Source organism: Leucoraja erinacea, chromosome 23 (assembly GCF_028641065.1).
Source record: "Leucoraja erinacea ecotype New England chromosome 23, Leri_hhj_1, whole genome shotgun sequence".
In the NCBI taxonomy this organism is placed as follows: domain Eukaryota; kingdom Metazoa; phylum Chordata; class Chondrichthyes; order Rajiformes; family Rajidae; genus Leucoraja; species Leucoraja erinaceus.
The window spans coordinates 5,551,209-5,577,552 of NC_073399.1; the positions used below are offsets into that span (position 1 = coordinate 5,551,209).

Genomic DNA, 26,344 nt, shown 5'->3' on the forward strand with positions numbered 1-26,344 from the left:
AAATTTAAGTATACCTTTTTTTTTGCCATTATCAAGCCGTAGTTAAGGAAACGTCTTTGAAATATTGATCACTCAGAGCAGGCGCCTGTTGTTCCAAAAATAATCAATTCTGTATTGGGGTCCAGTTTGTTTTTAATAATTTTGAGAACATTTCAAAGATTTCTTTCCAAAATTTATGGAGTTTAATGCAAGAGGCAAAGGAGTGTGTTATAGTTGCTTCTTGGAATAAACATTTGTCGCAGATGGGAGATAAATTTGGGAACATTTTGTTCAATTTAGTTTTTGAGTAATATAGTCTATGTAGTATTTTAAATTGGATTAGAATATCTTACGTTAATCGAACAGTTATGTACATATAGAAGATATTTTTCCCATCTGTCTTTGGGAATTTTTAAACTTAATTCCAGTTCCCTCGCTTCTAATTACCCATGTTAACCACTTTCAAAGCATACTACTAGATATTGGTTGGTTCAGGTATTCTAGCCAATATCTAGCCCAACTTTAACATCAGAAATTAATAGAACAGCTGATCTTTAACCCATTGCTGCCTGTGAGAAATGAATGGATGGAATCTGATTCTTCTGTTTCCTAAATTACACTGAAAATATTTCATGGGCCAAAACACATTTTTGATGTAATATAATAATTGCATTGAACAATCCAGAATAACACCTAGAATTAATTTCAGATTCCATTGTTCCTGAAATGACAAAAGGTGCAAATACACAGGTTTTCCTTTCAGTTAATAACATGGAAATACAAGGACCCTTTCTCTCATTTGCAGAATTTTTCCTCTGGAGAATGTCCTCAACTCCTCCTGCAGTGCTGGGCATTTGTATTTGGTTGGTAAAATTGCAGCCATCGAAGGCAAATGTTATGCAACTGATTGTCAGATGTACAAAGGTTGCAGAGGTCTCTCTGTTGTTCTACATGAATTCACAAATCCATTAATTTATCTTTTCTCTGTATCGCAAAACTCTACTAGGAGTCCTGCCCCTTCCCTTTAGGATCATTCTGTCTTCATAGACATAAACAGTACCAAATGCTTGACTGCCTGGTGATGTTTCAATCACACCTTCAAAGGTAAGATGATGAATTCCGTGGTCATCCAAGTGGTAGCCACCATCATGATCATGTCCCGCTAGAAAACATATCACACTACTGTGTGTGTGGAGCATTGAAAGCATCTCATTATAGTTCCAGGCAACGCATATTGGGCCTGAAGAGTCTGGGTGAACAGGAAGATGGCCTGCAGTAAGGAAATAGTTCACTGTTATGCATTGTTATCATTTTAAATCCATTTTAACAGCTAAATTGCTCAATAATTGAACTATGAAAGGAACAATTCTATTATGTCCATGTTTCAGTGCCTCAGCCAAAGCTAATGGTGTGAGATGAAACTGTAACCACATGACAAGTACCAAGTTGAGAATGGTACAGCAATGCAGAGTTGACAATTCTTGTATGTTGACTCCTTAAAGCAAAGCAAGCTAAATTCGAGTAATTCCCTTCCAAAACATGTAAACCCTGATTTAATTATAACATTTGTGCAAACTATAGGAATAATCTCTCTCTGATAATAAAAAACACCACATCAAACCCAATTTCATTCTATTTACATACTGTTTCTAGCTAAAACAATGAAGCAATCTACGTGACATCATACTTGACATTTTTGACCTGTTCTACATCGATGAGGCTCTGAATGTTTGATGTAACGTTGAAATCGCAGATTACAAATCTACTGCAGTAAATTAATTAACGGTGTCCATACCCCAGAAAAGACCTTGCATTAATCATACCTCCCAGCTGCCAAACTAGAAATATTGAGTGCTTGGCCACATCAACTATTTGCACGTTCTTTTCAAAGTGTGGAGCAGGTTTCAGGCTTCCACCACTTTCAGTCAGCGAGTTTCCCAACCACAAATGAAAAATCTCACATCACCTCTGAAACGTTGAATTCCCTTAACCCTATGTCCTCTGATTATTGATGTCTCTGGAAAGTGAGAAAGCATCAAGAAATACGATCATGAATGTATTCTGACAAAGACAATTTGGATGAAATCTTGGATGAACAAAGTAATTAACTCTGCTCAAGTCCAGATCCAAGGCTTTCAAGAAGGATTATTCCGTACTTTACAACAAGGCCAACTATGATCTCAGTAAGTCTCCGATGCAAGGTAAAGCTTAATTTGGTCAAGTGGTTGCTAGGCAACTGTGGCAGGGCCTGAATGCCATCTTAGTTTATAAGCTGAAATTGGAAGATATCTTGAGCAACAAATCTTTACTGGATTTTATGGATTCAATGCATTTTTGTCCCATTTTGAACAGGTGAATAAAGCTCCCCACCCCTCCCCTGGTCTCTGCCCCACACATCTCGGTAACAGATCTCACATCTGCTTTTCCTAACCCTAACCCAGCCCAGATGGACATCTGGGGGCGCTGTATGATGGCTGCCTCTGCCTACAGTCTGTTTGTTTTTCTATCTTTTTATTTTTAGTTTGTTTGCAGTATGTTTTGGAGAATTTTTTTTGGTGTATTATGTGGGGAGAGGGTAGGGTAAGGGGGAAACCGTTTTTCAGTCACTTCCTGGCGAGGATGCGACTATTCTCCACGTTGCGCCCTCGCCCCCCTCCTCGCGGCCTACCAACTGGGAGCCCCGGACTTCGGTAGGAAGTAGCCGATTCGGAGGTCCAAGCCGCTGAGGATAGCATCAACGAGGAGGTTGACTGAACTTTGGTGCCTTCCCTCACAGTGGGAAACTTTGATACTGCTGTGGGCATGATTATGTTATAAACTATCGTGTCCGATGCTTTAATTTACCCAGTCGACTGGGTAGCGGTCAAAGCCACGGCCGACAGCAGGAAACAGCAGCAGGTGAGAGGGGAGGGAACCCCATGGTGACCGAGTGTGTTCTGTCAGTGACGCCGGCCTGAAGAAAGCACCGTTCCCAGGAACAACAACGTGAGCCTCAACAACCGTGTCATCCAGTGGGTGAAGAAGGGCTTGCTGGTGCACCTTACAAGTCGGGAGTGGGGTTGGAAGCTGGGGCTCCAAACAGCCGGCGAGACGGTGGGAGCCGGGGATGGGTCGGCAGGTCATTCTATTCATGTTCAGCTTGCATTTTATATTTGTTTTATTTATGTTTCTGGCACTCCATGGTGCTTTAGAGACACGGGAGGAGTGTGATTAGAAGGCCAGGGGTGGATTGTAGTTTCATTACCACGCAACCTGCTTGTCCGGAACAACAGAAAATCCAGAAAGGCTCTGGAACAGAGTGTGCTGGAAAATCAGTGTTCAACCTGTATTTCAGGATTCTTTTGCATGAAAAGTTTGCCCTGTTCTGCTTTCTTGCACTCGTATTTATTGTTGTATTTATCATTAATATATGTATACTGTTAACTCTGCGAGCTTCACATGAACAAGGAATTTCATTTCATTACATTTGACAATAAACTAAATAAAAAATGAACATTAATCTGGTCCTTCCTGTTCACTCTCTCTCAGATTTTCTTATTATTGGACCTGAATTAAATTTCCCCCGTGCCAATATTGTTCCAAACAAGTAAACCCAATTTAGACAATCATCCATCAGAACTAATTCATCAACCTAGGCAGCATTCTCCCCTGAATGCTCGCATGAAACTCTCCCAATGAATCTCCTTTGTACTTGTGTGTGTGATCATATCCTTCCTGTATGCAGAAATGTTGTTGCGTCTTAGCTTGCATTTTACCCTTTTTTTTGGCATGGATATTCTTGCTCCCCTAAGTGGGATTGATGGTAAATTACTTACCAATGACGGTAACCTTTTCCTGATTACAATCAGAGAAATTTAATATATTGTTTAGCCATTCAAGTTGGTCTTGACTAAAACCTCCATTAAATCCCAAAAAGTGTAAATTCGGTTCAGCAAGGCCTGCGGATTAAAATAATGATTGCATGGATTGATACAAAAGATATCTCTGTATGAGCACTTACATACTTAAACTTTGTAGCACTTTAATTTGTTTTGACCTGACCATTTTATACTTTTCCATGGAAATTGAATTCTTACAAAAAATTACCAACAGCATTTCCCTTTGAATTATGCAAGATTTGTCAAAACATGTGTTCGTAGAAAATGCATATTTAAATGATTATTCTCTGAAAGTAAATTTGTCCCACAGATCAATTAATATTGCTACAGCAACGTTGGGTTTAGAAATAAATTCTTCAATCATCTAACTTTGTTTATGGTTTATAGTAAAATAAATGTTATAACATACTCGCTTTACAAAACACATTATTACCAGCCATGTATGATTGCAAGAATCATAAAAACTACACAGCTATGAGAAAATAAAACAGATTAGCAGCGTGAAGTTCATGGAAAAATCTTGTACAAAAATCAAAGGAAAATACCAAAAAGTGGGATCTTAAGTATAAAGATTGGGAAAATTGATATAGGGGGTTGCACGTAAGGTCATCGGGTCAAAGGGCGTGATGCACGGAGCGGCTCAATCCATGTGGAGGACATGGCAGCTTCCGGCACACACTGTCATCACACAGAACGCGTACCTTCCTACCTGTTAAAAACCGCTGAAATTATCACTTTTTGCACTATAAATATTTGTGGCTGCTGTCATTGAAAGCGGGAAGGTTTGCTCTGAACCCGAGCACCAAGGTGTAAGCGGCCGAAGGAGCGCATCCCTCGGGACAGCCCCCACTCTCCCCCCGGGGTCAGCGCTGTACGGCCACGGCTGCCCCCTGCCCCGTCTCCCCCTGTGGGCCGCACTGTCACGGGCTGTGGGTCGGCAGCGCACACACACGGGGCCTTCAGTACCAACTGCTACAATCTCAGATTGAGATTAAACTGGCTAGCACTGGTGCTGTTGCGAACAGAAGGATACAACAGTATATGATACCAGAGGAAATCAAGATAATTTGATCAAAGTGTGCATTTTCCCCTGACATTTGTATCTCCCATTTAAACTGTCGTATAAATGATTCAGTGTAAATATGCTCACCTTCCACTACTACAATGTAGCAGCTTCAATAGCAGACATTTTTCATCTAATTGTCCCCTTCCAATATGGCCAAACAATTGAAATGGGGAAAATAGGCAGGCAGCATATACAAGGTAAAATAAAGGTTACACAGGTTAAATATAAGCTAATGATTTTTACCTTCAGGACTATTGGTATCTTCATTTTTGTTGTTTGATTTCAGTATCTGAACTGAATCATTGTGTTTTTTACTGCTCTTTTTCCTTCCATGAATGCTAAGATCATATGCATCAGTTATTATGAATCGAAACTTTGGAAAAGGACTAAAATGGTAGCCATAAAATGCTTCAGAATCATCATTGTTAATCTCAGGCTTAACATTGAAACTAGACATGTTGCCAGAAACAATGTCACCTTCCAGGTGCTTGCTGTTGAGAGCCGATTGCTGTAATTGTGTCCTGTCAAAGTTGTAAAATTCGTGATTTCCCCAGATATGATGCACTGGAGCCACACAGTTTGTAAAATGATTAATTACTGTTTTAAGAGCTTCTTCAGAGGCCTTTATCTGGGAATTGCACCCGTCAATTACATCACCAAGCTGCAGAATAAACTTGGGAGCGACACACTCTTCATTCCACTCCTTGATAGCACCACGCAACAGACACAGACTGTTTCTATAGTAACGTTCTCTAGTCCTTGAGTAGTTAAGGCCATTCGGTACATTTGCATATTGAATGTCGGCGATCACCCCAAAGGTGAAGTACAGATTACTCTCAGCTGCTTCTGTCTCCATTCCTTTAAATAATTCACTTCCACATGTCCACCACCTAATTAAAAAAAGAGGTAAAGTGGAGAGAGTGATTGGGATTTAACATGAAACAGGGTGTCAGTTGTACGCAAGGTCACAGCAGACTGGAGAACTGCATAAGCAAATACATCAAAACACAAAGTGCTGGAGGAACTCAGCGAGTCAGGCAGAATCTGAGGATGAAGAAAGGTCCTGACCCGAAATGTCATTTGTCCATTCCCTCCCTTGTGGCTGCTTCATTCGCTGAGTTCCTCTACCACCTTGTGCTCTGCTCAAAATTTCACCAGCTGCAGACTCTTGTGTCTTCAAAATGCTACAATATGGATTTATGCTGATTGTGTGATCCTGGTGAGGCAGTTGTGCTTTCTTGATACTGCTCAGATAGGATTTTTTTTTTAAATACCAGCCGCAATTGGGTGGTGAATCTGTGGAATTCTTTGCCACAGCAGGCTGTAGAGGTCAAGTGGATATTTTTAAGGCAGAAAGATGTGTGATTAGCACAGGCGTCAGAGGTTAAGCGGAGAAGGCAGAAGAATGGGGTTAGGAGGGAGAGATAGATAGATCAGCAATGATTGAATGGTGGAGTAGACATGATGGGCCAAATGACCTAATTTTACTATTCCATATAACCTTATGACTATTGCCACCACATTCCCCCTCAGGTACACCCACTTCATTAGGTGAATAAAACAGTAAGTAACAAAGCACAATCCTAACCTTGTCTATCCCTTAGCGATGTCAGTGAAGATGTCAGTGGTTGCTGAGAGCTTCCCTGATGACCTGAGCAGGAAGTGACATCTTTTGACTAAAATAATCTTTCTGAACTCCTCCTGTAGACAAAAAATCCCAGGACATTATTCAAAGAACTGCAACATTCCCACAAGTATGCTTGGTGACAATTTCTGTCCATAAACTGCAGAGACAGGCTATTTGGCATTTATCAATGTTCTGAGGACATGCCATGCATAAGATGGCTTACATGGAATATAGAAGAGTCAGTGTAGCACAAGAACACGGCTTTCAGCCCAATGTCAGTGCCCAACATGATGCCAAGACCGGCCCTTATTTGCCAACAGATAATCTACCTCCACATGTTTATCCAAAAGTCTCTTAAATGCTGCCATTCAGGGGGAAATTAGAGATATGGAAGGAGACAGAGAATGTAAGGCGTGAAAACGGCACATCAAAGCAGACGGTGATAAAGGAAACGTAGAATGGTTAAACCAAAGATCTTTTGGCTAAACGTGGTCGCAGAGGGGGAAGAATCACACAGAGAGAGGATGTGGCAGAACTCTGGTCCGAGAGAGGAGAACGTCTTCAGGGATAGACACAGAATACTGGAGTAACTGAGTGGGACAGGTGGCGTCTCTGGAGAGAAGGAATGGGTGACGTTTCTGGTCGAGACCCTTCTTCAGACTGAACCCGAAGCGCCATCCATTCAGGTGGGTGGTGAGGAGGGGGGGGGGGGGGGGGGGGGGGGGAGGGGGGAAGGAGGTGAGGGGGGTGTGTGTGTGTGTGTGTGTGGGGGGATGGTGTGTGTGTGTGTGGGATGTGTGTGTGTGTGTGTGTGTGTGGGGGGTGGGGTTGTGTGTGTGGTGGGGGGGGGGTGCGTGTGTGGGGGGGGGGGGTGGGGGGGGGGGGGGTTGAGGGGGGGGTGAGGGGGGGTGTGGGGGGGGGGAGGGGTGTGGGGGGGGGAGGGGAGGGTTGAGGGGGGTGAGGAGGGGGGTGTGTGTGTGGGGAGGGGTGGTGGGGGGGGGGGGGTGTGTGTGTGGGGGGGGGGGGGGTGTGGGGATATGTGTGTGGGGGATGTGGGGGGGGGGTGAGAGGGGGGGTGGTGAGGGTGTGAGGGGAGGGTTGAGTGGGGGGTGTTGAGGGGGTGTGTGTGGGGGGGTGTGTGGGTGTGTGTGTGTGTGTGTGTGTGTGTGTGTGTGTGGTGGGAGGGTGTGGGTGGGAGGTTGAGGGGGGGGGTGTGTGGGGGGGGTGTGGTGGGGTGGATGTGTGTGTGGGGGGTGTTGTGGGGAGTTGCGTTGTGGTGGGGTGAGGGTGGGGGGGGGGGGTGTGTGGGGGGGGGTGTGGTGGGATGTGGGGGGTGTGGTGGGGGGGGATGTGGGGTGGGGGGGGGTTGTGGGGGGGGGGTGTGTGTGGTGGGGGGGGGGTGTGTGTGTGGGGGTGGGGGGGGGGTGTGTGTGTGTGGGGTGTGTGTGTGTGTGTGTGGGGTGTGTGTGTGTGTGTGGGGGGGTGGTGTGTGTGTGTGTGTGTGGGGGTGTGTGTGTGTGTGTGGGGGGGGTGAGTGTGGGTGGGTGGGGGGTGGGGGTGTGGGGGGTGTGTGTGTGGGGGTGGTGTGTGGGGGGATGTGTGTGTGGGGGGGTGGGGTTGTGTGTGTGGGGGTGTGTGTGTGTGGGTGTGTGTGTGTGGGGGGGTGTGTGTGTGTGGGGGGGGGGGTGTGGGGGTGTGGTGGGGGGGGGGGGGTGTGTGTGTGGGGGGGGGGGGGTGTGTGTGTGTGTGTGTGTGGGGATGTGGGGGGGGGGTGTGGTGAGAGGTGAGAGGGGGTGAGGGGAGGGGAGGGTTGTGTGTGGGGGTGAGGAGGGGGAGTGTGGTGGGTGTGGGGGGTGGGTGGGGGTGGTGTGGGGAGAGGTGAGAGTGTGAAAGTGGGGTGTGTGGGGGTGTGGGTGTGGGGGGGGGGGGGGGGGGGTGTGTGTGCGGGGGGGAGGGGAGTGTGGGGGTGTGAGGGGGATGAGGGGGGGGTGTGGGGGGGGGGGGCGGTCCTCGGGCCTAGCTCCGCTTCACTCACCTGCGCCTCACCATCACTCCCACCGTCACTTCCGCAGTACGCCGCGCCCCCGCGTGACGTCACTCGCGCAATGCCTCTCTGGGTACAACTGGCCCCATGGGGCTGTTTCCGGGTGGAGCTGGGCCTTGGCGTCTGTGTCAGCGCGTTGTCCCATTGGTAGACGGAGACAAGGGTTTTGTTGAAATAACGAGTCACTGCCTGTTTATTGGAATGTTTGATTCATTATATCTGTGGGATCATTTGTTAATTGATGGGATTAGATGGTTCACGACAATGAGCAACATTCTGGAGTAATGTACCGGGTCAGGCATCGTCTATGGTTCCTTAGCGCGTGATATATTCTGTTTTTGTTTATTTTACGGGAAGGGGTCATAAGCAAAGATCTTCTAGCCGAGCAAGATGGGTTACTCTCACGCAAACGCAGTACGTGTAGTCCAAAGCAAAGATCCTATAGCAGAGCTCTGTTATAGGATCTTTGGCCCAAACATTCGGTGTAGGCCGCTCATGGGCGGATTCATGGGGAATTATAGGGCTCATTTTAGCAACCAGTCCCCGCCATCTTGTTTCGCCATCTTGCTTCCGGACAAAGATCCTATAGCAGAGCTCTGTTACAGGACCTTTGGTTTCCGCAGCGGGAGGGGGTGAGCGGCCCGGGGAAAGGGGGAGTAGGGCCGGGGGAGAGGGGGCGTGGGGCCCGGGGAGAGGGTGTGTTGGGCCCGGGGGGAGGGGGGTGTGGGGGGGCAGCGGGAGAGAGGGGCATAGTAGGGGGGGAGGGGGGGGTAAGGCCTAGTGTGTGTGAAGTTGCGGGGAGGTTTACAATGCTTCTTATTTAATGTCCCTTGTCTAGTCTGAAATAAAGTTCATCATTGGATCAGAACAAATATAATTGTGTGTGTTATATGATTATATACATTTATATCACATTCATGTATGTGTGTTTATAAACATTTTATTCTTTAACAAGAATTAACAGAATTATGAACTAACAGAATTATGAATCTAACCCTATGTCACACACAAAAACTTCCCCCGCAATGCCAATTACCCTGCGAGTCGGGTCGGTTCCGGTTACTACAAAATCAACTCAAACACTGCTTGTAAGCCATTTAAAAATAAATGATTTAAAAAACTATTAAAAAAAGACAATTACCACAGTTAAATTTAATTCTTGACAATAAGTATGAAGTGACATAATTATGAATCTAACCCTATATCACACACACAAACTGTTGCCCCGTAACATTGATTACACTGCGAGTCGGGTCGGGGCAGGTAGGCTCCGGTTACTAAAATGGGCGGGCGGGGAAAAAATGCCCAGGATCCCCTCCATAGCGTACTACACGTCAGCCCATTGTATTTAGGAGGAGTACCCAACTTGGTTTGCTCAAAGATCTTTGGTCATGAGTGCCTTTAGTGTGGCTGGTGTCTGGAGCTATGCCTGAGAAGCTCATATTTCAATTTTGACTATAGTTAATGTTACTCCTGGTGAAAGCTGGTATTATTTCTGGGCTAAACGATTTAGAGTCAAGAGTGTTTTATTGTCATGTGTCTCAGATAGAGCAATGAAATTATTACTTGTTGCAGCACAACAGTATATGTAAACATAGTACACATCAGCCATGATCATATTGAATGGCGGTGCAGGCTCGAAGGGCCGAATGGCCTACTCCTGCACCTAATTTCTATGTTTCTATGTTTCTATAAACAATATGATAAACGAGAGAGAAAAGTTCAGTGTGTTTATATATATACATGCTTACAAGTACACACACATATATACATACAGCTATTTACAATATACATCAATGATTTAGATGAAGGAATTCAAAGTAACATTTGCAAATTTGCAGATGACACAAAGCTGGGTGGCAGTGTGAATTCTGAGGAGGATGCTATGAGAATGCAGGGTGACGTGGACAGGTTGGGTGAGCAGGCAGATGCATGGCAGATGCAGTTTAATGTGGATAAATGGGAGGCTATCAGTGCCGGATTTAGATGAAGAGAGGCCCTAGGCTGTTCCACTTGTGAGGCCCCTCCCAATCCCCCACCCCCACGACTAGAGGAAGATGGTCCAACAGATTGACACCAATTTGCAGCCGAGAGTGGCCAATGAGATAAGGGGCTGGAAAACTGCGTATTTTTATTTATTTATTTATTGCCCGTGCTAGTGTCGAGTTGTCGGCTTAAAACACTATTATTCTGAAATGGAGGGAAAGGAAAATTACTGAAGGGTTGTTTAGAGACTACAGTGCGTTGTGACAGCATATGTAAGAAAGGCCTAATACAGTGTAAACAAAATTATACACCTTGCAGGGCTCTCACTTAACTTTTTTTCTCTGTCATCAGCCGGGCAACCTTGGCAGCTTTTTAGGTTTAAGACCGTTTAAGTGGTCATTTAAGACGGCGTGCGATAATGTGCTCGGGCGAAGTGCATAGTTACCAGTCGGAATTATGCTCAATGAAGCATTCACATATTATTTCTGCTTCAAATAAAGTGACAAACTAAACATATTCACCAATCAAGACATGATATATACCACAATGATATGCAGCAAAATTATGATACAGTATCTCAACTCTTTTTACACGTTGCAAAGAATGCAATTTCTATTATTTCTTTCCATTTCCAAACAAAAATGGGGTTGGATTATTCAGCCTCGATCAACCTCGGTACGACCAAGCGCAGGCTTGGCGATCGCTTCGCAGAACACCTCCACTCAGTTCACAATAACCAACCTGATCTCCTGGTGGCTCAACGCTGCAACTCCCCCTCCCATTCCAAATCCGACCTTTCTGTCCTGGGCCTCTTCCATGGCCAGAGTGAGGCCCACCGTAAATTAGAGGAGCAGCACCTCATATTTCACTTGGGCAGTTTACACCCCAGTGGTAGTCCCTGCTTTCTCCTCCCCTTCCCAGCTCTCCCTCAGCCCACTGTTTCCACCTCTTCCTTTCTTCTTCCCGTCCCCTCCACCCTTCACATTTCTGAAGAAGGGTCTTGACCCGAAACGTCACCTATAGATGCTGCCTCACCCGCTGAGTTTCTCCAGCATTTTTGTCTACTCATGCACACAAGTTCTGTTATCCCACTTTCCTCACCCAATCCCTACACATTAGGGGCAATTTTACAGAGACAAGTTAACTACAAACCCAATGCATCTGGGATGTGGAAGGAAACCCACACGCTTGCAGGGAGAATGTGCAAATTCAACACACAGTGCCCGAGGACAGGATCGAACACAGATCTCTGGCGTGTGAGGCAGCAAGTCTACCAGCTGTGCCGCTAAATTTTGTTTTCCAACACACAAAAAATTATACGTTGATAACTTTGGTTACTAAAAAAAAGATAATATCCATTTTCAGTCTTAAATATCCAAGTGACGCTATGTCCCCTTTTACAGATACTGTATGTTTTAATTCAGTTCAAGACTATGGGGCAGTACATTGGCCATAAAGTTGCTGCCTAAAAGTACCAGAGACCCGGAATTGATCCTGAATATGGGTGCTGTCTGTATGGAGTTTGCTCCTTTTCTCTTTGATCGCATGGGTTTTCTCCGGGTGCTCTTGTTTCCTTCCACATTCCAAAGGTGTGCAGGAACCTACTTCAGACCCAACTCAAAGCGTAATATTTTCCTTTTGTCCAGAGATTCTGTCTGAACTGTTGAGTTATTGCAGCTTTTTGTGTCTATCTTCAATTTAAACCAGCATCTGCAGTTCCTTCCTACACACACGATACTATATGATATCACTTTATTAGTCCCAGGAGGGAAATTGTGTGTGGTATATATATTACACACACGCACGCACGCGCGCACACACACACACACACACACACATATATATACTTATATAGTTATATATTCATATATAAATATACACCATTTTGTTTTTATAACATTGTTACAGAGTCTATGTTTTTCATAGCATCTATGGAGTTTACAGTTTCGTACTATGTTTACATATTCTGTCGGCCCGCGTTGCTTCGCTCCTGCACCCGGAGTTTTCATTTTTAACTGGGACGTCCAGCATCTGCAGTTCCTTCTTAAACACTATGTTTACACATTCTGTTGTGCTGCTGCAAGTAAGGATTTCATTGTTCTAACTGGGACGTGAGAGAATAAAACACTCTTGACTTACGTCGCGTGGGATAGAACTAGTGTACAGGTGATCGGTGGTTGGCGTGGACTCGGTGGGCCGAAGGGCCTGTTTCCACGCTGTTTCTTTAAATTAAACTAAAAACACTAAAACCAGAGGGAGCCTAAAGGGTCTCTATTCGAAACGTCACCCAATTTCTTCTGTCCAGAGTTGCTGGCTGCTCCATGGAGTTCCCCCGCACAATTAAAGCATGGAATAGTCTTCACCCTACCATAGTTACCCAACCAGATGCAACTAAATTTAAGGTAGCTCTTTTATCCCCCAATAACCCTTTTTTTTTTAAAGTCCAAGTCAAGAGTTGGTTCTCTGGATACTTTCAAGAGAGAGCTAGATAGAGCTCTTAAAGACAGCGGAGTCAAGGGGATATAGGGAGAAGGCAGGAACGGGGTACTGATTGTGGATGAATAGCCATGATCACATTGAATGGCGGTGCTGGCTCGAAGGGCCAAATGGCCTGCTCCTGCACCTATTGATTATTGTTATATATACCCACAAATATAGACGCACACACTCAAAAAAGAAACAATAGTAGTGTAATAATGACAATAATGTCTATTGTAGTTCAGAGCTTATTTGAGGTCGTAGTGTTTAATAGCCTGATGGCTGTAGGCAAGCAAATCTTTAGTTAATTTCACTGTTGAATATAGTAACTCTACTGTACATTTTACACTCTCACAAACTACTGATATAGTTTGCATGTTTGAATAAAGGAGAGTGTATATCTGAATTTTAAAATGAGTTAAGACTTTAAAAAGTTGAAGAAGCTGTTCCTGAACTTGGACATACACGTCAGCATACATTGCATTGAGCAGGAGTGGTCTATTTTGCTCCGCTATAGGATCTTTGGTGATGAGCGTTTGCAGGAGGCGGAGTTGGGCTGTGTTACCGGATGTATTCAGGGAAGGTCAGACGTCGCTTCGCTTTCAATGGCGCTGCTGTTGCAGTTGTGTAGGGGGACAGCGGCTTTCCCCAGGGGGCTGAGCCGGGGGCTATGGTGCGGGGTGGCCGGGGCGGGGTTGATCCTCAGCCCTATCCCCGTCCGGGCAGCCACAGCAACAGCAACAGCAACAGCAACAGCAACAGCAGCGGTGAGTTGTGGAGCTGGGGAGCGATCACTCAACCATGTACCGGCTCCCGGGACACGGGCTGGACAAGGCGGACTGAGTTACTGCAGCATTTTGTGTCTCTCTCTTCGGCACAAGAGGGACTGCAGGTGCTGGAGTCTACAGCAGAGAGCAAACTAGAGAAGGAGGGTCCGACTCCCGACACAGAAGGTCACTCCTCCCACAGATGCTGGCTGCCTCGCCCACTGAGTTACTCCAGCCCTTTGTGTTTTGTGCAGGAAGAACCAAAGATCTTTGGGAAGAACTCAGCGGGTCGAGCAGCATCGGTGGAGGCAAGAGGTCCAGATGCATGGTCTCGACGCGAATGTCCACCACCCTTTAGTCTCCACGTTGGATCCTGATCCTTTGAACCAAAGATCTTGGACCAGAGCTTTGCTTTGAACATCTGGCAAGACTTTAATTGTTCATGTGCCCACGTCGGATGTTAGGCAAAACTGATGTTTAGACAACAATTAACGAGCTCTTAAAGTATTTTTTAGGGATTTCCGCACGGGTTAGTGAAAAGGCTTGAGTGGTGGTGACAAGTTGGAGGTGGCTTGTTCCTGCCATGTGGTTTCAGCAATTTTACGGTTGCAAAATGAAAAGATGAGCCGCTAACTTTGAAGTTTGGTACAGAATATACTGAATTCTGCAGAGTAGGTGCTTGGGTGGAGGTTTTGAGCTTCAGTTTTCCACTAACAGTAAAAGGTGTTCTGGAGCTGGTAGTGGATTTTGTCATGCATGTCTGCTTTCACTCGGGTGGTACCAAGAGATTGTTCATGTTTTCCATAGGCCTGTTGTGTACCTTCAATTGCAGATGGGAGGTTGATGATGTTCAGTGGGGATGTGTTACTGTAGGCCTTTGCCACTGTTTCAGACAGGCCATTGATCTTTGAATGAGTTTAGTTTAGTATACAGCATGGAAACAGGCCCTTTGGCCAGCTGAGTGTGTGCTGACCAAAGATCTAGTTCTACGCTATATCTTAATTTCACATCCTACACACGAGGCAATTTACTGAAACTTATGATCCTACAAAGTGCATGTCTTTGGAATGTGGGAAGGAACTGGAGCACCTGGAGAAACCCACACTGTCACTGGGAGAACATACAAATTCCACGTAGCCAGCAGCACCCATAATGAGGATCAAACCCGGGTCTCTGGAGCCGTAAGGCAGCAACACTTCCGCTGCACCTCTGCCTGCCTACAACCTGAAAGGTTGTAGATGTTTCAAAAATGTTAGTGTTGTTGTACTCAACTCTGAACAAAATTGGAGTGGCCTTGCTTCTAGAGTGTACAGGCTGGAGGTTGAACCATTTCCCATTCCTCCTGTAGAATAGCTCCACTCAGTGGGCAGTTTACAACATTACAGCGAGAGAGATTGAGAAGAGGGTTGCAACAAGAATGCCTGCCTCGTTTAATTAATCATTCAAGATTCAAAGCCTGGAGGTGAATTTCAGAGTGCAGCTGGGATTGAGGAAGAATTTCATAGCTGCTCCATGGTCAACAGGATTAAATGGTTTTGTAAAGTGTCTCCCCGCTTTTCTCTTGGTAGTTGTCAGGCAGTGAAGATCATGTTTGTTATGTGCCTTGATAAGTGGAAGCAAGAGTGTGGGGAGCAGCTCTTCAGCAAGAGTACCCTGGAGATTTGCGACACTGTGGGGAGATTGCCCCATAGTTACCACAATAATTTTCCACCTAGCATTTATTGCGAGAGGACTAGAATAGAAAAACAGGGATGTAATGCTGATGTTCTATGACACACTGGTCAGACCAGATTTTTTTTGTTTATAAATTATGATCAGGGCACTGGGCTCTTTGAACTTAATCTTCATTTAGATTGTTGGTGATCTTTGACTTTTGCACCATTTTCCAGTACTATCCCCATAATCCTTGATTCCATTAATGTCAAGAAATCCGTTGATCTTAGTGTTGAATGAACATAACAACTGAAAACCAAATGTAGCTCTCTAGAAATAGAAAACTGCAAATGGTCATGGCACTGAGAGAAGAAGGATTTCCTCATCTCGGTCCTAAAATGGTCTACCTATTAGTTTCAAACTTTTCTAGTCTCAGCCTCAATCAGGGATGATGCCTTCCCTGCTTCTAACTATTAAGCCCTTTTAAGACACAGTGCTCGAGTAACTCAGCGGGCCCAGAGATGCTGCCTAACCTGCTGAGTAAACCAGCATCTGCAGTTCCTTGTTTCTACAAGGCCTTTTAAGAATTTTGTAAAGTTGCAAGGAGATCTCTTGTTCTAACCATTAAAGAATGCAGTCTAATCAAACTATTCTCATCTGGAAGCCCACCAGCTCCAGAACAAGTCTAGTGAATCTTTGTTGTACTTTTATGGCAGGTGCATTTTTTCTTGAATATGAAAACTAAAATTATACAGGGATGTCAGCATGCAGAACCACAAAGACTCTTCACAACTGACCTAAAACATCCTTTATTTTGTAATCAAACACTCTTTTAATAAAGCATAATGTACCATTTATCCTCAATCACTTGCTTCACTTGCATTTTGCCCCTCATCTATGTCCTTTTGAATATTCGTTACTTCCCAATCTGTCACCATTTAACAAATAGTTTGCTTTTTTAGTCCATCTAAATGGATGACCTCATATTTTTCCACGATGTACATCATGTTCTTTCCCACCTGTTCAGCTTGTTCAAATACCCTTCAAGTATTTTTGCATCCTCCATTGTACTCACAACCTTGCGTGGTTTAGTATGGTCAGCAAATTTGGGGAAATGGCATTTTATCCTCTTGGCCAAATTATTGATTTGGAAGTGAATGTCGGGTTTCCAAGCACCAAGCTCCAAATCACCTGATTATTCTCCACTAAGCAAAAATTGTATAGCTGCTGTCTCTCATACAAGGTTCAAACTGAATCCCCGTCTTTCTGGTAAAGTGAATTGAAAAGGTTTTCAATGCACTCTTTGCAAAATCATTCGCTCAGTGTCTTAGCATTTAAAACAGTTAACACCGTGTCCTTTCGTAGGATTGATTAGCTGCATTTGAATGCAGAACAGTAAGAACTTAATTTCAAAGTAATTTATTGATGGTGCTTTACTGAGTATATGTGACGCTGATTAACTGTATGTTTGCTTTTGTTTTGTATTGGAACAGTTCAGAAGTCATCTTTGCCCGTTATGGCAGCACACAAAACACTCCATTTGCAGTCTGCATTATTTCAGTACAATGCCTCCACCACCAACTGGAGGGAAAAAAAACCCGAGGACTAAAAAGGATGGGGTAAGTAATTTAATCTTGGTAGGTAAGGTGGAAATGTTCTTGTAATAACACACGATGAGGCCTTTCATTCCATCAGGTCCATGCCAGCTCCCAGGGAAGCAATCTCACGACGCATTTTCCCCATATATTTTTGTACCTCTGGCATTTTATTCTCTCGTAAGCATGCCCATTAACTGTTTTGGCTCTCGTTCCACTAACCTCCTGGTGGTTAATAAACCTAGCAACGCATCTTTGGTTTATGGGAGTACTTGGAAAGCTCAGAGAGTTGGAGCACATGCAAAGTCTACATAGTCTGCACCTGAGTTCCTGATGAAACTCGGGTCCCTGGAGATGAGAGACAGCAATGTTTTCAATGCCGACTACCATGCTGTTTGTATATTTGTGGTCAAATAATCCTGTAGACTATGTGGTAGTTGCACTGTACCTGCCCAGGTCCTTGCTTACGCACTTCTCCCTCTCTAATAGAAACATAGAAATTAGGTGCAGGAGTAGGCCATTCGGCCCTTCGAGCCTGCTCCACCATTCAATATGATCGTGGCTGAGCATCCAACTTAGTATCCTGTACCTGCCTTCTCTCCATACCCCCTGATCCCTTTAGCCACAAGGGCCACATCTAACTCCCTCTTAAATATAGCCAATGAACTGGCCTCAACTACCTTCTGTGGCAGAGAATTCCAGAGATTCACCACTCTCTGTGTGGAAAATGTTTTCCTCATCTCGGTCCTAAAAGATTTCCCCCTTATCCTTAAACTGTGACCCCTTGTTCTGGAATTCCCCAACATCGGAAACAATCTTCCTGCATCTAGCCTGTCCAACCCCTTAAGAATTTTGTACGTTTCTATGAGATCGCCCCTCAATTTTCTAAATTCTAGCGAGTACAAGCCGAGTCTATCCAATCTTTCTTCATATGAAAGTCCTGACATCCATAATAAGACCAAACAATTCAAGGTGTCTTTTGTCAATGCAACAAGACATCTTCACATGTTGTGCAAGGTCTGGCTATTTCATAATGTTGTTAGAGTGGAAGTTACCAAATACTTGAAAGAAACAGTTTATCCATTGATTAAGATCTGATGAGTAAATATCTTTGGGATGATGTCAAACAAAACATTAACAGTTTTCCATATTACTATTAAACTATAGACACATTAAAAATAGGTACCTGCTCTTGGTTCTAAGTGAACCTTAAGAAATAACTTCTACTTTCCACTGTTTGATGTTTAATAGCATTTACCATTACATTTGTACAGAAACAATTTAAAAATTTGGTTATTTTTAATTTGTTAACGTTTGGTTTATCTAAGGCACTTTTCCTCTTTCTTAGTAGCCTGTCACATGGAAGTCTTTAGCGGTCACCTTTGCTATAGGAGGAGCACTGCTAGTCGTCATGAAATACTTTAAGAAGGAAAAAGAAGAAAGTAAGCCTTTGCATTCAACGTACTTTTGTTGAAGGGTTAAATCAGGGCACTTCCAGAATGGTGGGGATAAAAAAACAATGGAGGTGGGAAGAGACAAGGTCTGTGCACAAAAGTCATTAATTACCATGGGTATATGCAAAGATTAATCAAATGGTTAATGGAATAGTCAATTTTATGTGAACCAGTTAGCTTAATCTTGTAACACTTTGTTCAATGAGCATTACTCCCGAAGGGGGACAGTGTTCATTGTGGAGAGATTGGACCATAGGATTTAGTGTCAGGGGTTATGGGGAGCAGGCAGGAGAATGGGCTGAGAAGAGTGATACGTGGAGGCAAAAGGTTAAATTATATGTAGCGATCACTTAATTGGTGTTGGTCCGTATTGGTTTATTTTTGTCAAGTTTGCAGAAATACAGTGAAAAACGTTTTAGTTTTGCGTGCTATCCAGGCAAATAAGGATTCTGTGCCTGAACATTCAAGATAAAAATAACTCGCGTTTCCGACCATTAGAGAATTTTTTCTGGTGGCAGCAAAGTATATGCTGGGGACATAATCTGCGGATTACAATGCAAACTTTCAGGGATGAAGTAACGCACCAGCTCTTCTCTCAACAGGCGGTGGACAAATGGTGTGAATCACCTTTTGCAAATGGTTAATCACACTAGGTCAATGCTGGCATGTAAATCTAAGGATGATAGACTTTTTACCACCAGGGGGATTCAAATATTTGACGCATACGATGGATTTAGAGGTAGATGCCAAGATCCCATTGACATGCAACGTAAAGTCTCACATTGAAAGTATTTCAGCATCACAAATTAGAACAGAAGAAATTCCAATTTTTCTGGCAATACAATTTTGCTAGCACAAGTGGGAAGTTGGTCACCGCAATCAAACATGTACTGATGTTAGAGATCTGGGATTGATTGCTTCAGCCAAACAATGTGACCAGGTACTGCAGTGAAGCACAGTGTTACACAAGCAGCTTTGTTGTGTAGAAATTCCTTGCCTTGTGCGCCTTCTAATGTTGCAATGCTGAGCGTACACCTGACCCACTGCATAGAAAACATTCCTATTGAATGCTCAGTGCGAGTGTGATGTAAAGGTGTAACGTCTCCAGCATTACCGATAATTCTCTAGAGATTTTTCTATCTCAAATGTTTTTGTTTTGTTTGCTATTACATTAATTACATTACAATTTATCTAAAGAGAATGGTTTTGAAATTGTTAATGAAAATGTATAAACTTGACAAACACCTTTTTGAAGTTATGAGATATATATCAAGCTGTTGACCATCTCCGATTGACTTTGTCTAGAGCTTGAGAAGGAGCGGACACGTAGCCTTGGGAAGGCAGCACTTGGAGGACCCTTTTCATTAATTGATCACAGAGGGCAGCCCAAGACAGACAAAGACTACCTTGGACAGTGGGTCTTGATATACTTTGGATTTACACACTGTCCAGACATTTGCCCTGAAGAAGTGGAGAAAATGATTGCCGTTGTGGATGAAATTGGTAAAACATTTATACAAAGGATGCAATACAAAATAATTTAACATGTATATCAGAGTCTGTAAAAAGTCTCTGCATTTCCAAATTATTTTATTTTATCTGCTGATGCTATTCCATGAAGAACGATTTTGCAATTCCATTGTTCTTCAAGCTTGCTGTAGAGATCGCCTTGAGTTTGACGCAAATAATTGGTATTTCACTATTCTGCTTTTGCAGTATTTTATTGGTAAGTTTGTCAGGGGAAGTTGCTACAATTTACAGTTCTGACACTTTTGGCTTTGTTTGGTGTTGGTCTGGACATCTGATTCATTCACTGACAATGTGTAATTAAAAACTAGCTGATTCACAATGTTCAGTAGGATATGGAAAATATTTCTGTCCGACTAATATTAATGCATCATTGCAGGTTTACATTGCTGCACAGTGAATCTGTAAATAATAGGCCCCAAGAACTTATTTAGCATACTATTTACTATTTCATAGCAAAAGGATTTGAGTATAGGAGCAGGGAGGTTCTACTGCAGTTTGTACAGAGCCTTGGTGAGACCACACCTGGAGTATTGCGTGCAGTTTTGCTCTCCTAATCTGAGGAAAGACATTCTTGCCATAGAGGGAGTACAGAGAAGGTTCACCAGACTGATTCCTGGGATGTCAGGACTTTCAGATGAAGAAAGACCGGATAGACTCGGCTTGTACTCGCTAGAATTTAGAAGATTGATGGGGATCTTATAGAAACTTACAAAATTCTTAAGGGGTTGGACAGGCTAGATGCAGGAAGATTGTTCCCGATGTTGGGGAAGTCCAGAACAAGGGGTCACAGTTTAAGGATAAAGGGGAAATCTTTTAGGACCGAGATGAGAAAAACATTTTTCACACAGAGAGTGGTGAATCTCTGGAATTCTCTGCCACAGAAGGTAGTCGAGGCCAGTTCATTGGCTATATTTAAGAGGGAGCTAGATGTGGCCCTTGTGGCTAAAGGGATCAGAGGGTATGGAGAGAAGGCAGGTACAGGATACTGAGTTGCCATGATCATATTGAATGGCGGTGCAGGCTCGAAGGGCTGAATGGCCTACTCCTGCACATATTTTCTATGTTCTATATTACCAAATTATTTAGCATACTATCAAACAGCATACTATATGGGGGACTTCTCCAGTTAACAAGTTATTACTTTCCTTAAGATAAAGGATTATTAAATATAGATTCAGATAATGTATATCCTGTTATGACAAAGAAGGGAAAGTCAGGAGTGTTTAATTGTCATATGGAAGTTGATAGTTGAGGTTTGATTTGTGTAGTGTTCAAATCTTGATGTGAAGAAGCTATTCTTGAACCTGGTGGTCACAGTTTTCAGACTCCTACACTACCTTCTGAATGGTGGGAGTGAAATGAGTGGATGGCCAGGGTAATGGCAGCCTTTGACTTCCCTTTTGAGGCAGAGGCCCGCCATGGATGCCTTCAATACGAATCAAAAATAGAAAATGCTGGAAACACACAGCAGGTCAGGTAGCATATGTGGATAAAGAGGCACAGTTAGTATTTTGGGTTGAACTGACTGTCACTGATAAGGTAGACACAAAATGCTGGAGTAACTCGGCGGGTGAGGCAGCAATTCTGGAGAGGAGGAATGGGCGATGTTTCGGGTCGAAGCCCTTCTTCAGACTGATGTCAGGAAGGGGCGGGACAAAGATAGAATGTAGGTGGAGACAGTAAGACTAGTGGGAGAACTGGGAAGGGAGAGGGGATGGAGAGAGAAAGCAAGGGCTATCTGAAGTTAGAGAAGTCAATATTCATACCTCTGAGGTGTAAAGTACCTAAGCGAAATATGAGGTGCTGATCCTGCAATTTGCACTGGGCCTCAATCTGACAATGGAGGAGGCTCAGGACAGAAAGGTCAGATTGGGAATGGGAGGGGGATTTGAACAGCTGGGCCACTTCAACTCCCCCTCAGTGGCTTTTTTTATTGAGGTCAAGAAAGGTGGCACAGGCAATCTGTTTCTAGCAGGCCAATCTCACAATTTAATAGGATAATGAGGCTGGAAGAGTCTGATTAAACTGGCATTGCATATTTTGCTATTGCTAGTATTTAGTGAGGCCTCGTTTCAGCAGGCGTGGTGGGCAGTGGGGCTTGGTGGGGGTGAGAACATTAATAGCACTCCTTGCAGACCCTGAGTGATGGGAACACCACCTGCAGCACCTCCTAGACTTCATCAACCCCCATCCAGGGTGGGAATCTTTCCTCAGTTGTTCCTCCTTACCATGAGCCTGACTGTGTGTTATTAGGACTAGAAGTTTGGATTGGCAATCAGGTGCAGGTCCTGTTGGAGCCAATCCATGTCCTTTTCCAAACCATCTCATTCCTACTATTATCTCCGCCCATGATTTAATGATAAGTCATTGTCACTTGCACCGAGGTCCAGGGTTTGTTTCCGAATACAATACATAAAGTACACAATGAGTCGCCATGCATCTGGCACCAGCAAAATGACAAAAATCATTAGAGTCCTGCTGGTCCCTCATTGTTCTCAGCGTCTCCCGTTCATACGGTTTGTCAGCAATCCGTCCCTCTCCTCTCCATGGGGGGGGGGCGTTGTCAGGTTGTCCTTTGGTTCATGATTCCCCTAAGGGTAAAAGTGCATTCATCCTATCTATTCCCCTCGTGATGTTGTACGCCTCTACAAGATCACCGCAGGTCCTCCTGCTCTCCAAGGAACAAAGTCCTAGCGTATGCAACTTCTTCCTATCGCAGCCTACGTTGAAGGAGGTTAGAACCTTTCCTACCTGCCCGCCATCTGGTTCCAGGTCTTTGGGGGTGAGGGGGGCGAGCAGGAGATTCAGACCCACTCCAGGCAGGTTCTGCGGTTGGGGTTTTGCAAACGCCCGCACAGCCTTGTGTCTGTCGACGCCGGTGCCTCAGGGCCGAGTTCGGAGACGGCTCCCTCGATAGGCCACGGCCCAATTGTCCTCTACCTTTCCTAACCAAATAAAAGGCATTTCAGTGATCTTATCTTTTTTTGTATTGTATCTTTCAGACAGAATCCGCTCTTTATCAAGTCTGACGCCTCTTTTGATCACAATTGATCCAGAACGGGATAATATCGAAGCCATGGCAAGATATGTCCAAGGTAGGATGGTTAAAATATTGTTTGAAAAAATTAAAATACTGGAATTACAATTATGAACAAACCAGTCTTTAATATTTCTGATTTCTGGTCTGTGATCCAAACACTTGTTCCCTTTCCTGATTCCTCAAACTTGCTAGGTGTTTCTTTGTACCTGACTGATTTGCTACTCTGGAAAATCAATAATAACATCTATAAAATCTTTAAAAATCTGCCATAAAGCAAGAGATCTAAAAAATAACTGTAGGTGCTTATAATCTGAACTATGCAAGAAACACTCCGTAGATCAGGCAGCATCTGTGAAAAGGCAAACAATGAATGTTTCTGGTCTGAGCCCTTTGACATAACAGTGAAGGAGAAGGAGCAAGGTGGTTTTCAGTTGTAGTGAAGATATTGGTGAGAAGGGTAGAATGTAGGGATTTTATATCCAAGTTTAATACTTTAAGTTTCTATATTTTCTTTCAACTGAACTCTAAGAATCTGAAATAACAGTTACTTCCCATAAATGAGAATTATTGATGAACCAGAAATGTTTATCTTCTGCAAATGTATTACGGATGCAACGCATTAAGTTTTATTCATATATAGATGCTGATTGCGTAATTTAGCATTTTCTGCTCCAACTTAGGGTACATTGTGGTCCACTTTTGTAAGAAAGTATGGTTTCTCAACATTGACAGTATCTCTATAGTCATGATCGAATTTTAAAAGAAAGCACTTTGGGTCAGTGTTTCCACTTTGAAGGGAATTAGCTGAAATTCGGGCAATTCTGGTTGTCTTCGGGTACTTTTAGGGAAATGAAATAATTTTGGGAAATTTCCAGGCCCAAGTAACTCTTCCCCAACTGCGCATGCGTGGAATCCGGGCCCACTGCGCACGCGAGGGGTGACGCCAAACGGTCCAATCTGGCCCGCGGGATGATTTGCGGAAATAAAGTATGTACATGTATATTTATGACCGTCCTCACCTGCGCAGTTGGGGGAGGCCCGTCAACCGCGTCACAACTGAAAATGGCGCCGTTGATGCAGCAGGGACGCCGACTCCCGGCGCATGTGCAGTGGGCCCGGTATCCGTGCGTGCGCAGTTGGGGCGGTAGTCTCACAGGGCTGGGAAATACCATCAAATTCCAGGTCATTTGGAATTCTATTTCAGGAATTGTTTGGTTTTTTTTTGAGGTGTGGAAGCACTGCATTGGGTTATCCTGTTGATGTGAAAAGCACGTATAAGTACAAGTTCCTAGTTTCAATTTGCTAGATTTTATTTAAAAAAAAAAAAAAAGAATTTTGTTTTGTGGTACAAATAAATATTTGATTCTTTCCGTAGAGTTTTCTCCAAAATTAATCGGTCTGACGGGCTCGCAAGATCAAATAAACCAGGTATCGAAAGCATACCGAGTCTATTATAGCCAAGGACCCAAAGATGATGACAATGATTACATTGTAAGTAAATTCATTTCTACGCGCCTACTGAGTCTGCCGTCCAGCAATCCCCGCACAATAGCGGATATTTATAAGGCAGAGATAGATAGATTTTTGATTGGTACAGTTGTCAGAGATTATGGGGAGAAGGCAGGAGATTGGGGTTAGTGGGACAGAGATAAATCAGCCATGATTGAATGGCAGAGTAGACTTGATGGACTGAATGGCCTATTTCCGCTCCTATCACTTACTATGACTATCCTACACACTCTAGGAACAATTTACAATGTTACCAAGGCAATTGATCTACAAATCTGTACGACTTCTAGTCCTGCCTCAAAACATGATTCTTCAAATGGTGTTGACACTGGAGCCTATGCAAATGAGCAAGATCATTTAATCTTTTTTTCTTGGCACTATTTAAGAAATAAACCTCTACATCTGTTAAAATATTTCAATGTATAATTCTGTTGTCTATTTGTTTCAGGTTGACCATACAATAATCATGTATCTTGTTGGCCCCAGTGGAGAATTCTTGGACTACTATGGTCAGAACAAGACAAGTGCAGAGATTTCTGCATCTATAGCTTCACATATGAGAAAAGCTAAAAAACGGTAGTGAAAATAAGTAACTGCACAAAATACCTACCAAAGCCTGGCTGATCATTTTGGATAAAAGTGTACATTACTACAAATAAAAATAAATTGGTACAATTATTATTGGCTGGGAAAGTTATCTTGCTGCTTCAGGCAATTGTAAATATATGTCAAAGATAAAGACATATAAAGGACCAATAAATGTATAACAATTCTGCGAATACTCAACCTAAGTAAAGGAAAATATTTGTTATAATGTTTGATACACGTTCTCTTCGTTAAGACTAGGGGTGTTAAGAATATTCTTAAGAATAAGGAGTAGGCCATTTAGGACTGAGATGAGGAAAAGCTTTCACCCAGAGAGTTGTGAATCTGGAATTCTCTGCCACAGAAGGCAGTGGAGGCCATTTCACTTGGTGTCTTCAAGAGAAAGTTAGATATTGCTCTTGGGGCTAAGGGAATCTAGGGACACAGGGGAAAAAGCCGGAACAGGGTACTGGTTTTGGATGATCAGCCATGTTCATATTGAATGGTGGTGCTGGTTCAAAGGGCCGAATGGCCTACTCCACCTATTTGCTATGTTTCTGTGTGACTCCAAATGATTGCAGCTCATATGCCTCAACAAATGTTCACCAGTGTTGCCCTCCAGTCAGTATCTCATTTAGTTCCTTTCCTCTTTGTTGTATGCACCATCTTGTTGCTTTGTGACCGTGGGTTCGACAGAGAATTCTCATGTTCTTAATTCCATGTACGAACTTGTTCCCACTTGTTATCTCTTCAGCGAGCAGTGCCAATTACTATTTCTGTTACTTTACCCTTGAAGACACTGTCACGCTGATGGGTTCCCCTTGACTAATGAAAAGATTTCATTTGAAAAACAAAATGCTTGAGTAACTCAGCGACAGGCAGCATCTCTGGAGAGAAGGAATTGGTGACGTTTTGTGTCGAGACCCTTCAGACTGAGACAGGAGAGAGGGAACGAGATATGTACTGGTACAAAGAATGAAGGCGTGAAAAGAACAGATCAAAACAGATGAGGCCCAAGGAAATGTACAATCGTTCATTGTTGAATGAGGATAAGGTGACAAGGCATGTGGACCATTTATATAATGGTCTATGGACACACTGATCTGTTTTGTAGTCAATACCTACTATGTTCTGTTGTACTGAAGCAAAGCAA

The 26,344-nt window shown here is 43.6% G+C and overlaps 2 protein-coding genes across 4 annotated transcripts; one reads left to right on the forward strand and one right to left on the reverse strand.

Moving 5' to 3' along the window:
• Positions 1-378: 378 nt before the first annotated feature.
• On the reverse strand, positions 379-8,660 carry adprm (ADP-ribose/CDP-alcohol diphosphatase, manganese-dependent). 2 transcript variants are annotated; one of them, XM_055653702.1, is made up of 5 exons: positions 8,586-8,655; positions 6,512-6,624; positions 5,167-5,813; positions 3,795-3,917; positions 379-1,249 (listed from the first exon to the last, which is right to left on the reverse strand). In XM_055653702.1, exons 3-5 carry the CDS (start codon positions 5,777-5,779, stop codon positions 948-950), a joined length of 1,038 nt encoding a protein of 345 aa, XP_055509677.1. In that variant the 5' UTR covers positions 5,780-5,813; positions 6,512-6,624; positions 8,586-8,655; the 3' UTR covers positions 379-947. The 2 variants fall into 2 exon arrangements, with proteins under 2 accessions (XP_055509677.1, XP_055509676.1); XM_055653701.1 differs by lacking the exon at positions 6,512-6,624 and having other exon boundaries at positions 8,586-8,660.
• A 170-nt stretch (positions 8,661-8,830) lies between these two features.
• Positions 8,831-25,284, forward strand: LOC129708128 (protein SCO1 homolog, mitochondrial-like). Of its 2 annotated transcripts, none has more exons than XM_055653705.1 (7): positions 8,831-8,887; positions 16,972-17,097; positions 18,425-18,515; positions 19,833-20,030; positions 23,060-23,152; positions 24,473-24,588; positions 25,055-25,284. In XM_055653705.1, exons 1-7 carry the CDS (start codon positions 8,846-8,848, stop codon positions 25,184-25,186), a joined length of 798 nt encoding a protein of 265 aa, XP_055509680.1. In that variant the 5' UTR covers positions 8,831-8,845; the 3' UTR covers positions 25,187-25,284. The 2 variants fall into 2 exon arrangements, with proteins under 2 accessions (XP_055509680.1, XP_055509679.1); XM_055653704.1 differs by lacking the exon at positions 8,831-8,887 and adding an exon at positions 13,649-13,825.
• Positions 25,285-26,344: the final 1,060 nt, after the last annotated feature.

Excerpts from the sequence above, each read along its gene's own strand:
- adprm (XM_055653701.1), bottom strand. Across the intron at positions 3,918-5,166 it reads AGATACCAATAGTCCTGAAG|GCCTTGCTGAACCGAATTTA; the intron begins GTAAAAATCATT and ends TTTAATCCGCAG. Across the intron at positions 1,250-3,794 it reads GGAAAAGGTTACCGTCATTG|GCCATCTTCCTGTTCACCCA; the intron begins GTAAGTAATTTA and ends TCCTTACTGCAG.
- LOC129708128 (XM_055653704.1), top strand. The coding sequence starts at position 13,664 with ATGGCGCTGCTGTTGCAGTTGTGTAGGGGGACAGCGGCTTTCCCCAGG. Across the intron at positions 17,098-18,424 it reads CGAGGACTAAAAAGGATGGG|CCTGTCACATGGAAGTCTTT; the intron begins GTAAGTAATTTA and ends CTTTCTTAGTAG. Across the intron at positions 23,153-24,472 it reads CATGGCAAGATATGTCCAAG|AGTTTTCTCCAAAATTAATC; the intron begins GTAGGATGGTTA and ends TTCTTTCCGTAG.